Genomic DNA, 15,848 nt, shown 5'->3' with positions numbered 1-15,848 from the left:
CCTCCCCAAAGCCTAAAAATCTTCCTAATTCTCCATGAATCAATTATAAAAGTGATTTCTGTATACAAGTGGAAATGGTTTACCATCAAATGCTTGTTTATCCACCCAGTGCCTATCAGGTGGCAGGCACCATGCTAATCTCACATGGGTCATGAGTTCTGTCTTAAAGAGGCTAGCGGGAGGGTGAGTACAACAGTCCAATGGCAATTACAGTATAGTGGGATATAACACCATTGGGAGTGGAGGGTGCTGTAGGCCACACTTTGATACTTAATTCAGACTGGGTGGAGATAGAAGGAGGTAGGGGACGGCTTCTTGGAAGAGGTGACATCCAAACTGAGCATGGAGGAGATGTAGGCAAGATCCAGGCAAGAGAGTGGGCTGGAGAGAGAGGTGGAAGAGGTGCTCCAGGCAAAGGGAACAATATGTGCCTAGAAGAGAGAAAGGGGATGCTCAGTTCAGGTAAGTGGAAGCAATTAGAGAATGGAGGTGTGCAGATCTTGAAATTCTTTGTCTGGCGAGGACCATAAGCCCACAGGCATCCTCATAATTTATGGCATCATGAAAACCACACCTGGACTTGATTAACAGTTGATCAGTCTCAAGTGCTTCATGCTTTCTTTTTGAAAGACCGTGCTTTCCAAAGCAGTATGGATGGAATTTGAATTTACAAGTTGCGGATTAAGGGGGGGCTTCTAGCTGGGCTGTTGAGGTTCTTCTATGGGGACGTAAAGCTAAAAAGGACTTTATTTCACATTTCTTCCTGGATAGCAACACTCAGCTACTTGCCTCATACCTGTTTTTTCTGCCAGCATGTCTGTTCCTTGGGGTAGGAGCTGTACCAGTCCTGTTCACAGACCTTCACCAACAGCAGGTGCTCAATTACAATGACAAAAAAAATGATTTATTAGGCACATATGCCAGGTATTTATTTGCCAAGCACCTACCAAGTCATGCAATCTCACAGCATACATATGGGATAAGATTCAATTATTTCCTCCATTTTAGAGAGGAAGGCACCAAGGCGAGGGATACAAAGTCATTTGTCTGGAAGGTCATACAGCTTGTAAGTGACAGAGCCCAGGTAGCCTGAATAGCATTGGACCCACCTAGTGCCCCTCCAGGCACTGCTAAGTGCTTCTCCTGTTTTATCCCAGAAGTTGTGCTTATTTGCCATTTCCTCCTTTCTCATTCGTTTCCAGGGCCCAAGTGGGGACTCTAAATGGGCAGAAATGGACAATATGTGGCCACCTAGGCAATAAAGGGAGACTTCATTTGTTTCTTCTTTTCTAGCCTCGTTAATGACAATCTTTCTAAGACATACCAACTCACTTTTCTTTCAGTGTATGTGTGAACCTTTCTGTGAGTTTTGAGGAATCTAGAGGAGAAAGAGCAGAACAATCGTAAGTATCAATGATCATAAGAGATTCATCCTATTTTCTGTCTTTGTAACCTGGTATTAGATTGGATTTCTTTTTAAAAAAGGAATGGAGAGGAGAAAATTCCAGTCAGCTGATGTTTTTGATTTTGGGGGGCTTTGCAATAAATTATATAAAGTAATATTCACTATCCAAGTTTTGAGTTCAAAACAGAAACATTGTATGTTAATATTTGTAACTATAGCTATTAATGCTCAAAAGAAGCAGGCTGGGCATCAGGAAACTTTAATTTGAGGGATGTTTCTAGAGATGTCACTAAACATGAACTTGTGTGTGTCTAAATATCCTTCCCTGGGTCCTGGGTCTTGGGTGCTCTTCTGAACTGCAAAATTTGTAAACTGTCAGACCCTCACAACTTCAGGTCCCCCCTTCGGAAAATCTTACACAGATTCATAATGGAATACATAGGAACATATTCATTGATGGCACCCTTATCTGTGGTGGGAGGGCAGTTGGTCCTAATCTTGGAGGCATTCTTGGGTGAGGACACACACTGTAGATCGCTATGCAGTCATTAAAAGTGATTGTTCTAGATGTAGTCTAGATGTACTCACAGCAACATAAATTTAAAAAAATTTAAAAACTGTGGCGCGAAAGGGACAGAGTGAAAATAGAATGAGGTATATGACACAGCGGCATTTATGTAAATTAAAACCGAATATACCGAAGCCAAAAACACATGTTCCACAAAAACACATAGCAGAAAAGAAAAGGATAATCTTTCCGGTGATTTCTTATGGGGGTGGGAGATGAGAAATGAAATGGAAGGCAATTAAAAAGGAATCTATAAATAAATAAAACAAAAGAAGGGCCCTGTGGACATCATTGATAACTGAAGAGTAACATTCAATCGACTCCTTGAATGTAAAGGAGAGAGAGGGGGACAGACAACTAGAGACAGTGAAAGGAGATGAGATTAAACTCACTAGATCTTAAGTTGTGTTCTGGGTACAGAGTGCTTTCATTTTAGAACTCAGATAATTTTTAAAAAATTTTTTTACTTCGAATAATTTATTTTAAAATAAATTAAATAAGAAAATAAAAAAGGATTAGTCCACTAGCGGATCATGGGACAATGTAGGTGACACATACAAGCGTATAAAATAAAAAAGGATTAGTCCACTAGCGGATCATGGGACAATTTAGGTGACACATACAAGCGTATAAGATTTGAAAAGAAAAACATCTTTCTTGTCAGGAGTGGGATTCGAACCCACGCCTCCAGGGGAGACTGCGACCTGAACGCAGCGCCTTAGACCGCTCGGCCATCCTGACTTGTTGGTTGTAGTGGTGCTCGAGTTTTATTTCCGTGTCTACGTAAACACTAGTCTTTTTTTTTTTTTCTTCTTCTGAGGATGTGGAAATTCTTCGGTTAAAACGCGAAACCACCAGTTTGCGAACGGCCCCGGACGCCGACTTTGGGTGGAAGCGCGGAATACGTGCGGGGGTTGCCGGGGCCGCCGCGGGGAGTCTTCTGCATGAACGCGGATTCGATTCCAGGCTGCGGCAGGCGTGGCGGCGCAGGGCTGGATACTCAAGGTGAGGGAACTTTCTCTCCACTCTCGACAGAAGTCTTGTTTAAATAATGGCACCCATGTCGCTGAAATTGCCTTACTAAATTGACACGTGCTTCCGGGAGATTTTAGGCTATTTAGTTTGGTGCTCCCTAACTCCTCCCTCCTGTCTTTTCTGCTGTAAATCTCCCCACTGGGGTTTCCCTGGGGACCAATGTAAGGGGGTCCGGGTGTCTTGCTTCTTGTTCTGGTTATCTAGCTGTTCACTGAAGATCTGTGGACTTTTCTGTATGGATGTTATACTGCTCTCAAGAGGAGGCATCAAACTGAGACCAGTTCTGCCTTTCACTTTCTACAAGTATATTACTCTATCTTCTATTAATTCATATGGTTTTCCTAAATCTTTGTTTGTGTCCGGGAAAGCTACCAGATCTGTACCACAAAGAGTTTCTAAATGGTATGAAACACTCCTCAAAGAGTATTTAGTTTATGTCCTTTGAACTAAACAATACAGATATAGATTTTTTTTTTTTTAAAGGAGGGTATAAACCCAAATGTTGGCATCGGTTATATTTGAGTGATGAGATTTTGATCATTTTTACTTTTTAAAATGAACTTTCATACATATTCAAGGGAAAAGGCTATTTCCATTTTAAATTTTAAAATGAGAAGCAAGAGTAAATGTGCATGTAGTTGGGAGTGGACTCAGAGGTTTTGAGAGGGAGATTTGAAGAGACCTGAGTGCTGTCTGCAGACAGAAGGGACAGATGAATTGGGATATGCAGAGAGATGGCACGGAATAGCTGTTGTTGGTTAGGGATGATAGAGGTCATAGAGTTATTTTTCTCTTAATCTAAATGTCTGAGCTCAGCTATCTCACAGAATCTCTGTTAAAGAGAGGCAGGCCCTTTCAAACATGTGATGACCAGAGTTAGCATTTGATGTGTGAAATGAAGTCTGTTATTATTTCAGTAGCGTTTGCATTTTTAGGCTGATCTTTAGCTGTGGGGTGAAAGGTTTTTGTTTCTGGTTTAAAAAGAAAATCAGGCCTTGGAAATGCTACAATTAATTATTTACAGTGGTGGAAGAGAGGCCTTTCTGGTGCTCCTAAAATCCCAGTATCAACAATTCTGCTTCAGGTGATTAAGACGGGCTTTGGCAAAGCATCAACAAAGCCACCTTTCTTCTCTTTTGGAGGAGTTGAAAATAAAGACAGAACTACCAAGACTGTTAATTTCCTCCAGGCACAGGTAGCTGGTGCTGGCTGGAAAGAAAGCCTTAAGGCTCATCAGATAAATTCTCCCTTAGAGTGCCTCTTGTAAAGAGGCTAGAGCTGGGAGGGGGGGCTGGGTAGGGAAGGACATAGATGTTTCCTAAGAATCTACTACCAGCTCACGCCTGTGTTTGGGAACCATTTTCCTTGAAGATCACGAGGAAATAGGAAGGGGAGGGATGTCGCAGAGTTCATTAAAACCTATGACTATCTCTCTTTCTACTCTCAGAGAGGGGTTCCTGTGGCAGCCCCATCTATTCAGGGTGAGATTTTACATATACATTGCAGGATACACATCGTACATTAAACTGGCAAAACAACTGCTTGAGATTCTTAAGTATTTCTAAAGAAGTTTGGACTTTGTTTTTTGATTCTTTTTTACTTTCTAAAAGTACAATGTGAACACAAATGAATACTTTTTAAAGCAGGGGTAAATGATGTTCTTCTCCCAGGAGTACAGTGTAGGGTGCGGTGAGTAGAGTTTGAGGAAGGGGCAAGGAAAGGAGAACCTTGGGTTCTGGGGGTCCATGAAATGATGGAGGGAGGAGCCCTTTCTGTCTGGTTCTCCAGGTGCGGCCTCTCAGTTCCACCTTGGTAATTTCTCTAAACAATTTTCTGAAGCTCCAGTCCCCAGATGGACATAATCTATCCTATTCAACTGTGGTTTGCTCAGTGGAAGATGTCTTGGACAGATAGCAAGGACCCCTGCTTTCAGGTCCTGGTTTGGGCATATGCTATGTGCCTTTAATCAAATCATTTCATTTCTCTCAGCTTCGGTTTCCTCATCTGTGAAAGGAGGCAGTCGGAGTTAATGTCAACAGTCCTTCTCATCTATTATGTTTTCTTTCTGACCCCTTCCTGTGATCTCCTGATTCAGAAGCATGGATGCAGATTCACTTAAAAATAATCTAGCAACATATCCATGACCATGTGATTATCTAGACATTGTTATGTAGGTCCCAAGTCAGTAGAAGAACACCAAAACCAAAATCACAACCAAAACCTAAATGGAGGTGGAGTCTGGGAGCTGACGATGTGAGTGGTGGAATATTGCTGACCTTGTCATCTTTCACTTAAAATGTAGTGAATGTGACAATAGGCCTGTCTGGTGTCCAGAATTTCCACCTAAGAGAGAATGTTTGGTTTTAATTTGCCATGGTCCTCTATGAGGGTAGCAGGTAGACTGACAACTTACAAAAATTTGTTTTTAGCTTAATCATAAAAAACATAATGTGGTGCAATAATGGAAATATTAGTACAAACATAATTTGGAATTTGGAGTTCTTGCTTGATGAGTAGAGCTCTGATTTTGATAACTGCTCAGCAGGAGGCATACATAGGAGGTGATCTCCTACCCCTTGGTGAACTTTTGGAGACTTACAGCCTGTCCTTTGGGTAGCGGAGCTGGCTGATTTGCATTACGGTCAGACCCTATGTGAGGCAGACTATTCCTGATCCTTGCTTGGGGTAACATAGGGGAAAATGAGCATCTCACTGAACTTCGAGGGCTTTCAAAGCAGGAATCCAAAGGGCCTTTCCTCTGGAACTGCGGTTTAAAGATCACCCAAGTTTGTTTGTTTTCCCAATTAGGATCCATTACCACTAAAATTTCCCAAACATTTCCTCCTCCTGGAAAAGTACTGTAAAAATTTGAAGAGGTGGCTTCACTCAACAATACCAGGAGTCAATTACCTTGTTAGTAGTAGAAATAGAGCCACCACCCAAACAGAGGCTGAGGATAGGTAGCCATTGGCAATGTGGCCTTTTTGTCAGTAGCTGGACTCTCCTGGGACAATAGCCCCTGTACTCCCTGTCCTGGTGTGCCTGCTGCCATCAGGTCTGGGGATGGGTCTTGGATGAACAGAACCACACTGCTTTGGCCCACTGCATTCCCACGCAGGTTTCTTTCCTCTATTTTTGTCTTAGTTCTGCTTGTTGGGATAAAGAAGGAAAGTTGCAGATGCTGTTTTCAGCCATCAGACAGACTTATTTATTAGGTTAAGACCATGAGCGACATCTATGCTGGAAACTGGAAAACCCAATGGAAACGGAAGGTGGGAGCCTGAATAAATTTGCAGTCTATTGGCAAGACAAGACACACGTATACAGGAAAATGCAAATACAAACAAGTGCAGTCAATCTAGCTGTGCTGAGCACGACACAGCCTTCAGGGGGCCCAGAGGAGAAGCAGTAGGTAGGAAAACTGGGTGGGGAGAGAGTGATTCGTGCCCCTGTGTGGAAATGGATGGCAGTTGAAGCTAATTAAAGGTGTGGTCGAGGGTTTAAACCAGATGTTGGGTTGAGGCTGAGACAATGGCTGATAAAGTGGTGATATCACTGAACGATGACGCTTGGAAGTGCCTCTGAAATGGAGAGATTCTAGATCAAAAGGAAGAAGAGAACCTTAAAACTTGTGGAGTCAACAAAGTGAGGTTGGGATGTGTCCCAGGCAAGGGAGAAACAGGGGTACAGAGAGGGGGAACAGGGCCGAGGCATGGCTATTCACACAACCTTTGAATTTTGTCTAAAATTCTCTCCTCTATCACACGTTCTGTCTGACCTCTTAGCCCTGCTCATTTCATCTCTTCTTTACTCTCCTTGCCAATTGCTCAGATCCACGCCATAGGATATGACTTAGAAAATTTGAGATACAGGCCCTAAAACTCTAGGGGCAGGCCCGACATCCATCACTGGCTTAGGTTCACCTCACTTTCTTCTATCATGATGTCCCCTCCAAGATCCTTTATGGGATTTCAGCTCAGATCTTCCCTTCCCAGGATCCTTTGGATTTTCTGCTTGCCTAAAACCTGTTCCTCTACATACTTTTATTCTGGACACCAAGATGTTTCTGTCACAGCCCCATGCTAACCTAACCCCATCTTGATCCCTGAGCTTCAAGTCCCTTCCTATAGGCTTTGGCCTCAAGGGACAGGAGGACATGAGAAGCAGTTTGAGTCACCTCCTTGCCCCCTGAAGATTGGTACAGAAACAGATTAGGAAGGTCTGACACCCCACACTCTCTATCAGCAGCAACACAACTTTCTCAAGATTAATTAATCCCTAACCAACAAGAAGAAACAGGGGCTGGCTAAAGCTGGCAGATGAAGCCCCAGAGGGTACTGGAGGAGGGGGTAAGAGCCAAGGGAAATGGTTGAGCTGGGGTATTCCTTAAGGTACCCCTTGGCTGGGATGGGGAGGGGTCAGTTTAGAATGGAGGGTGTCTGTATCCCCGGAGGCAGAGTCCTCCCCTGTGGGGGACAGTGGGATGTCCTTAGAAAGGTCCTTGGCATCAGCAACTACTGTGACTCCCTGAAGCCCATCAGTGACTGGGCAGATGGTCAGGGGCTTTTTACCACAGGACCACAGGCAAAAGAAGGGCCGGAGGGGGCCTGAGAAAGGGGCATTGGAGAAAGTATAGATATGGGATCCATCAGTCATGTTGTAGAAGGAGATGTCTCCTGATTCATAGTCCAGGAAGACCCCAACCCGGCGGGGGGGTCCAGCCAATGGGAGAGGGGTCCGCTGTGGGGTGAGAGCCCAGTACCCATTTCCATACAACTCCACAGCCCAGAACCCATTCTTGGGAGTCAAGGGGTCAAATCCTTTCTTTATCACGTTCTCCCTGCACACCCCGATTGCCCAGTCAGTCCTGTCTCCCACCTCCACCTCCCAGTAATGTCTCCCTGAGGTGAAGACCTCGCGACCCAACACACAAGGCCAGGAGTCAAATCTCTCTGGTTTCTCAGGCAGTTTCTGACGTGAATCTTCCAGTCGGACGGATTTTGAATCCTCATACAGAAAGAGGTGGGGGTGGGCGGTATCTGGATCCAGAGTCACATCAACTAGAGACAGAGAGAAAGTGAGTCTGAACATCAGTGAATGTTGGAGGTTGAAAGAACTATCCTTTCTTCTCCAACTGCTAGTACTGCTCTAGCAGTTGACAGGTCTCCTCAGGAAGAGAGCTGCTCGCCCTGCTCACCTGTCTCTATTCCCCTCTTCCATTCAGAGCCAGAGGGTGATGTATGAACTGACTGTGCCCAGTGCCCAACAAGTCAGAGGGGACTTGTCTCCTGGCCATCTTCCAAGGAGAATGTTGAGGCCATATGCCATCCTCTTTCCCCTCTCTATCCTCATTACTAAAATATGTTAGTGGTTTTTATTTCCAAGCATTGTAGGACTTTGAATCTCTGCAGTGTAGAGGCTTGGAGCCCTTGAGATATTCAGAGTCACTGACCTGCATGCAATGTAGCCTTTTTCCATTCTGCAGTGAGAGAGAGAGAGAGAGGGAAAGGGTGTTATTGACATGTTTTATAATAAGAGAGAGAAAACCTTGTGGGTGAAGTAATTAGAAGAAGATAGAACTTACTGAGCTCTTTCAGGAGTTTCTCTGGAAAACAAACAGAAATGCCTTAATAACCTTCTAGAGTGGGCATGAGGGAGGGGACAAAACACACAAAGGGAGTAACTATTTAATCCATGACCACCTGATTATTGAAGCATTATCAACAAATGAAGAACAAGGATTATGTTTTGTTTTCTAAGAAATATGCAGGAAGTTCCTACTGGCTTGGGATCAGATCTTTAATCATTACTGGGAAACCAAGTTAAAAGTAAGGATAGAGTCTGAAGGTGGGTAGTGAATAAACATTTGGTCTATTATATCAATTAGAGTTGGTTTTGACTTGTACCTCCAAATCTCTGTTCTTCATATGGGGTACCACTGACTTTAGGAGCCTTATAATTCCCTCTGACTTTCAGAATTCTAGAATCAATTATTTTCCCATTGGCAGTCATCCTAAAGGATCGGGATCCAACCCCACTAGGAAGCACTCCTGACAAGTAGACTGGGATTCTAAGACTTACCTTTAGAGCTGAATTCATCCCTCCTCTCTCTGGATCTTTCCTTGTATAGTCTCCAAGTGAAAAATATGGACCCAATTGTGAGCAGTCCTAGGACCATCAAGACCACAGCCACAGCCACCATCCAGGGAGTCAGCCTTGGGAAGAAGGGAGCTAAAACAAAATCCCCAAAAGGACATTTTTAGAGAAACTCAGAGCAAGTCCATCTCCTCTCCTGATTCCAAAGGGGACTGGAAGAGAGGATGACCTGGACATTCCTCCCATGGCAAAATATCCCTCCGATGCCACTCTGAGCTTTTCAGATAAATTTTGACTTAGGTAAGAGAGAGCAGAGAAAGAGAGGAATGAAGATGAACAAGAGTCATTAGGGGACAGGACTTGTTAGATAAAGAATATAATGGACCAATTCCTGTTATCATGGAAATTTCTCCTTAGCTGCCAATGCAGTATGGGAGCCAAGGGGATGAGGGAAGTAAATAAGGAAGGGGAAATGTCACCTCTGAGTGCAACAGAATAGGACTCAATGACCAAAGAATAAGGAAAATTTCCTGCCTGAACTAGAGATAGTGTATGGGGAAGGATGAGAAGATTTGCTTCCCTGAGGACCCCGGAAACTTAGACAGAGCTCTAGCATGGAATGGGGAGGAGGAGGAGGCAAGAGTGGAAACAGGAGAACTACTTTATTTATATCCAGAAGGCCCCCCACCCCCGCCAAGAGACAAAACTTCTCTACTAAGATATATTCCCTAAGATGGAAAATCTAGAATTTGTATGAGATCTAGGTAAAAGTTATGCCCCCAGAATCTCTACTCTTCTAGTGAGGTTGGTGACACTTGGTGGGCAAGAGTTTAGATGGGGAAAGCTTACGGTGAGGAAAATAGACAAATCTGCCATGAGGTTACAGCTGGGCAGGTGTCCCGTGTGATGTGGCCCTGAAGCTGTGTCAAAAAGGAGCCCAGGACTGGTTTCACCTACCTGGTATAGAAATCTCTACTTCCTTCTCCTGGCCAAGAAGGAGGTTCCGGATGCTGCAGGACACATTCTTCATGGAGGTGTCCGTGATGATCACTGAAGCTGCCACAGTGAACAGGCCTTCTTCATCAGGATTCCTGGACTCTGACATGGATGGAAACTCCTCTCCCTTGGGAGTTCGCCACTGCATCCGGGGCTCTGGGTACCATCCCACTGAGGTACACTCCAACCGGGTCTCTCCACTCTCTTGAACTTCCATACTGATGTGAGGATCAGAGCCCAGAGCTATGGTGAAACAAGGCTCATTACTCCTTTAGTGAACACCCTTCTGGGAGCCTTATAACCATAGGGCTACATAGTTTGAGATAGAGAAGCCCAAGGGAACTGAGGATGAGAGGGACTCATCTCCATATTTTATTACAAGGAAACTGAGGTATCATTAAAAGAACACATCTTATCAGAGAGGGGTGCTGTGTTGGGATTTAGTGTTTGAAATGTAGACAGGAGTTTGATGGGCAGACATGGGGTGCTTGTCCAGTCAGCGGGATCAGCAAGACGAGGGGTGGGTTAGTTCGTCTAGGCTGTGAGCTCCAGAGATGGGAAAGAGCTCCGTGGTTGGAAGTATTATGAGAAGGCTTTGGGTAGGAAAAGAGCTAGGATTGAGAATGTAAGGATCAACAGAGAGGGCGTGTCTTTGAGGAGAAGGGGGATTGGAGGTTCTTTGCATTGAGATTGTAGTTGACAATTTAAGTTTTCCTTACCTGTGATACTGATTCAGGAATTTTCTTAATTGGTCTCAACCTCATTTCCCTCCACCCCCCACCCCCAATTAAACTGTGAAGTTGTTTTTCGTTTCTGTTCAACCTAATTATTTTCTTACAATTCTACAAAGTACAGAAAAACACCAAGCTTCAGAAAAGAGTTCTCCAGCACATATCCACAACTATTGGTTTAAATCCATATCCCAAGTTGTGTGTATATGTGAGAATGTGTATTCTTTTCATGAAAAGGGCCACCCCCTCAGCAGATTCTCAAGGGTATCTACCACTCATAAAAGGTAACAATGACAGCTTTATGCTATCAAATCACCAGGGCTTTATAACCAATCTTTAAAATACTTCCCTAAAAAGGAAATATGAGTTATATATGATGCTGCCATGTGGGGTACCATGTTATGAGGCAGGCACCCAGATTTCACCCAGGTATTTTTCAAACTTTATTTGAATATATACATGAAAAGCAATATACCTGTATATTATACATTGTAGGGCAGTCTGAGGTGCAGGAATAATATCTTACATGTGTATAATGCTTTTAGAATTGACAAAGCAGTTTCTCATATATTGTCTCATTTTATTTCATTCTTGCAAAATCTTGTTTGAGAAGTGCTTCCCCAGTTTTACAGTAGAAAATATAGCTCAGAAAGAGATTTGCTTGATGTCAAGTGGGAAAGTCAGACCTCAATGCATACTTTCCTCCTGAGTGTTTACCATTTTCCTTATTGTTTCACTCTGAATTTTGGCTTGAAGCACAAAAGAAAACAGAAACAAAAACTTTTCTAGGTGGATCAAGACCTTTAACAAGCAGTCATGCTCTATGACCTTAGGAAATTGGTCCTTGCATACTAAGCCGCAAAGCGGAAAGCGGCGTCAAAGTGTGCATTGGGGTTGCTCACCACAGCCTTACTGTAGTGATGAAAAATAGACACAGCTGAAATATTTAATTCTGGGCTTCTATAAATATTTATTTAAAAAATAAATAAAATAAAATAAAACAGATAACCAACAAGGACCTACTGTATAGCACAAGGAACTCTGCTCAATATTCTGTAATAACCTAGATGAGAAAAGAATTTGAAAAAGAATAGATATATGTATATGTATAACTGAATCACTTTGGTGTACACCTGAAACTAATAAAACCTTGTTAATCAATTATACTCCAATATAAAATAAAAAATTAAAAAAAGAAATATTTAATTCAGGGCTTTGATCAAGCAAATTACAGTGTTAATAGAATAGCATGTTATACAGCCATTACATCTTACATTTATTTAATTAATAACACGGGGAAATGCTTATCCTATAATTGAGAGAGAAAGGCAGGCTATCATTGAAATAAAGCTCCTCCCAGAAAGAGAATTCTCTGCTCCCTTTCCATTCTCAACTCAAACCCCTTTCCCACTCATCTCCTACTCTAGGCCTGCCAACCCCTTCCAACCTAAAAGGGATTTGGGGAATGAGTCTGATGGTTTCTAAAGTAACAGATCCATAGGAAAATATATCCCGCGTGGAATTACCAGAGAAAGTCAAAACTAGTCTACTCACCAGCCACCTTCAGACGCACGATGGCCTCTTCGTAGTTTTCGTCCTGCCTGAAAAAGCATCGGTACTCCCCATCATCAGAGGCCTTGATCTCCTGTATCCTCACAGCAACGCGCCCCTCCGCGATGTGGTCCTCCACCAGCGTCACTCTCCCCCGGTACTCTGCCATCTGCTCTCCCTGCTGCTCGCGCCCTTCCCGGCGCACGAACACCGCGGGCGAGACCTTCTCCCGGAACCACCGCAGCTCCATGCGCTCTGCGCTCACGTTGGGGGAGAGATGACAAGGCAGCTCGGCATCTTCACCCACCACCGCCAGGACGGGCTCCCGGGGTCCAATCACGTCAAAGGGAGCTGCCAAAAAAACCAGGAGGGTCAGACAGAATGTGGAGGTGGGAGTTGAGGGCTGATACAGACCGGGATCCAGCGGAAGGGCAGAGACTCTCCCACTGTTTCTCTTATTACTACGACAGCCCGAGGGCGTCCATCTGGACCCTTATGGAAGTCGCTAAGGAGAACCAAATGGGATTGTTTACAGTTACTGAGAAATTTCAACCTTGTAGGCCAGAGAGAGAGAGAGAGAGAGACCTACCAGAATCCAGCTTGGGCAGCTGGAGAATGAAGATGAACAGACACCCGGGAAGGCAAGAGTTTGGGAAGACTGCCATCTCCAGCCTTTGTGGGCAGCAAGATGCTGGTAGACTGGTGTTTGTCAGGAACTTCAGCCTAGGAGAGTGATGAACAGATGGGAGATAACTCTGGGTTGTTGAGACAGTGTTCTCCCACGTCCTTCCGGCAGTTCTTTCCAACTTGGAAAATTTGCACCTGAAGCTCCCTCCTCGCCTCGCGTCCAGGCTGCTGTCAGCACGCGCCCACCCACCACCTTAAGTGTGGTCAAGTATGTCTGTATAAAACAACATGGGCCCTAAACCCCCATAAGAGACTTAGGAGAAAGGAGTTGTGAGGCATCGTACCCATTAATGGGTTTCATATAAGTAGACAAACCTTGGAACCACTGCCCTAAAAACTCTCTTCTTTCAAATACAATAATTTGGCATTTGCTTTTAGCAATGATGATAAAGATACAGTGATGGAGGCAGGGATGGAGACCAGAGGAATAAGTTGGAGGAGAGAGGAAGAAAGGTTGGGAGCAGATGGAACAAGAAAGGGGAGCTGAAGAGAGCTAAAGGGCTTGAAGAGTAGAGGGCCTAGGACTAGGGAGGAAGGAGCCAGGGGGAGAGAAAATGTCCCTTGGCTGCTGGCTCTCTGGGGGGTGAGAGTAATCCCAGATACCAACCTCTGATGGTGGAGGAAAAGGCACCAACAAGCTTCTGCTACCAAATGAGAAAGCCGGTTTTGGCCCCAGGGGCAAAAGTTAAAGGAGAAGGAAGGGGGAAGTGCTCTCAGGAAAGCCTGCCCCCAGGTCCCTGATGCATTTACTTTGGGGGAAAAAAAGTTTTCCAGAGAGGAGAAGGGTCTGTGGTTTTGTGGTCTTCAGCTCAGAAATCAGAATATGCATTGATGACCTGGGCTAAACAGAGGGGAGAGAGCAGAAAAGAAAGATGATTCAAGAAAACACTAAAAGAAGATGTAAGGCCTTGGGTCGTTAATTCACCTCTCCAAGCCTCAGTTCTTTTATCTCTAAAATGGGAATATTATTAATAATACTTTCTTTGGAGTGGTGTTGCAAGGATTAAGTGAGATTAATCATGTTAAGTGCTTAGCATATAATAGGGACCTAGAAGAGGGAAAGTTGTTATTCTATTACTACTTATGTGAGTTGAAAATTAAAGATGTCTAGGAACATATGCATGTAATTCAGTTTTCAGGGCCCCAATATTGTCTATGTGCCAAAGCTACCTTCCTAAAAAGCAATTCATGAGGCCCGCAATTACTTGTTTTGGGTTAAACCCCTTATTGTTATGGAAAATTTGAAAGTATATATATTTTTAAAAGTAGAAATCACTCTTAATGTCACCAAATAATGATAGCCTCTGGCAGAATTGATGATACTTTTGTAAATATAATTTGGAACATTGTTAATAGCTACATAATATCATATTGAAGGTTCCTATAATTCCCAAGATTGTGGGATATCTTAAGGTTTTTGCCTATTATAAATAGTGCACTTAGACACAAGTCTTTGTCCACATCTTTGATAACTTCCTGGTAAACTTTCTGATGAATTCCCAGAAATATAGTCAGTAGGTCAAAAGGTATGAACATATTGTTACAGTTTCTTCCTGAAATGTCAAGCCTATCACACCATCAATGGAAATGTCCTTCTCGCCTAATTCCTGCCAGCACTGAGGGCTATTACTCCTCACCATCGCTAATGGGATTGGTGATATTGACCAAATTATTACTTCACTGTGCATTTCTATGGTAATGAGGCTGCTCATTTTTCATATTTATATATTTTAATATATTCTGTAAGTGAATTTTTCAAGCTAATTGCCTTTTTTTCCCTCTAGACAGATTCTGTTGCTGTTTTTTAATCAACATGTATGAACTTTTTAGAAATTAAAGACATCAACCCTGTATTACATTTGTGGTGAAAACCGTTCACCACCCGTTTGTTCTTTGCCTTTTAATTGGGACTATGATCAAGACCAACAAAAAATAATTGCCCCAGTAGACCCACCTAAGTGCTAGGAGAATGAATTTTCCCAAATACAAATCTGATCTTGTCACTCGTTGCTTAAAAACCCCTACATGTCTCCTTAGTGACCCCACCAGCCAGTTCAGGCACCTTCATCTGGTCAAGAAAATGCTGTAAGATCTAGAGACCTCTCTCCTTCCTTCCTCTCAGCCTCTTCTCCCCAGAGCCTCTCAGCACTGTCCAACTCACATGAGAAACACTTTTGAAGGCTTTGGTCTTATCTATAATGTTTAAAGTAAGTTAAAACATTTTGCTGCATTATATATGAAATTAAAAAAAAAATACGACTCTGGCTAGACTTTGCCCGCTCCAACTGAAATCAGCTCTCCAGGAAGATGGGCCAGGTTTATCCTGTGACACGGACAACTTCCTGGTCCCTCTTTGCTGGCACAAACCTGACCTGAATCCTACTCTGAGATGCAGAAGTGTTTATTTTTGTCTTTTGTTTCCAAGTCTCTCTTCCCCTCCTAAACTGAGCTCTTTGAGTTCATATTCTCTGACCTCTTATCAGCATTTAGACCAGAGTAGAGTTTGCAACTTAAATCACACCAACCAGTCCTTGGTTTTCCTAATTTGAAATGCGCCTACCTCATTCCCAGCTCCCATTTGTGCTTAACTTTCAAAAATAACACCAATAATGAGTTTACTCTCTTTAACCCACTCTGATTAGACTTCTGTCCCTTGCTCTACATTGTCAAAATATCGCACAGGAAAATCCGGGGTGGGAGGAAGAGCTTTTACTTGCACCCAAGAAAGCTAGACTGAGCAAAAGGGGCCAGGGAAACGGAGAGCAAATGGTATTTAGAA

At 43.4% G+C, this 15,848-nt stretch overlaps 1 protein-coding gene and 1 non-coding gene across 2 annotated transcripts; both read right to left on the bottom strand.

Moving 5' to 3' along the window:
* Nucleotides 1-2,631: 2,631 nt before the first annotated feature.
* On the bottom strand, nt 2,632-2,714 carry TRNAL-CAG (transfer RNA leucine (anticodon CAG)). The gene has a single exon. It is a non-coding gene; the product is annotated as a tRNA-Leu (tRNA).
* Nucleotides 2,715-6,276: 3,562 nt separating this feature from the next.
* Nucleotides 6,277-13,099, bottom strand: BTN1A1 (butyrophilin subfamily 1 member A1). Its single transcript, XM_057699977.1, has 7 exons — nt 12,972-13,099; nt 12,386-12,733; nt 10,062-10,343; nt 9,090-9,239; nt 8,593-8,613; nt 8,461-8,487; nt 6,277-8,068 (listed from the first exon to the last, which is right to left on the bottom strand). The coding sequence occupies exons 1-7, from the start codon at nt 13,045-13,047 to the stop codon at nt 7,395-7,397; spliced, it is 1,578 nt and encodes a 525-aa protein (XP_057555960.1). The 5' UTR covers nt 13,048-13,099; the 3' UTR covers nt 6,277-7,394.
* Nucleotides 13,100-15,848: the final 2,749 nt, after the last annotated feature.

Source organism: Hippopotamus amphibius, chromosome 11 (genome assembly GCF_030028045.1).
Source record: "Hippopotamus amphibius kiboko isolate mHipAmp2 chromosome 11, mHipAmp2.hap2, whole genome shotgun sequence".
Taxonomy (NCBI): Eukaryota; Metazoa; Chordata; class Mammalia; order Artiodactyla; family Hippopotamidae; genus Hippopotamus; species Hippopotamus amphibius.
The sequence above is the reverse complement of the archived record's forward strand: the minus strand, read 5'-3'. Positions and strand labels throughout refer to the sequence as shown.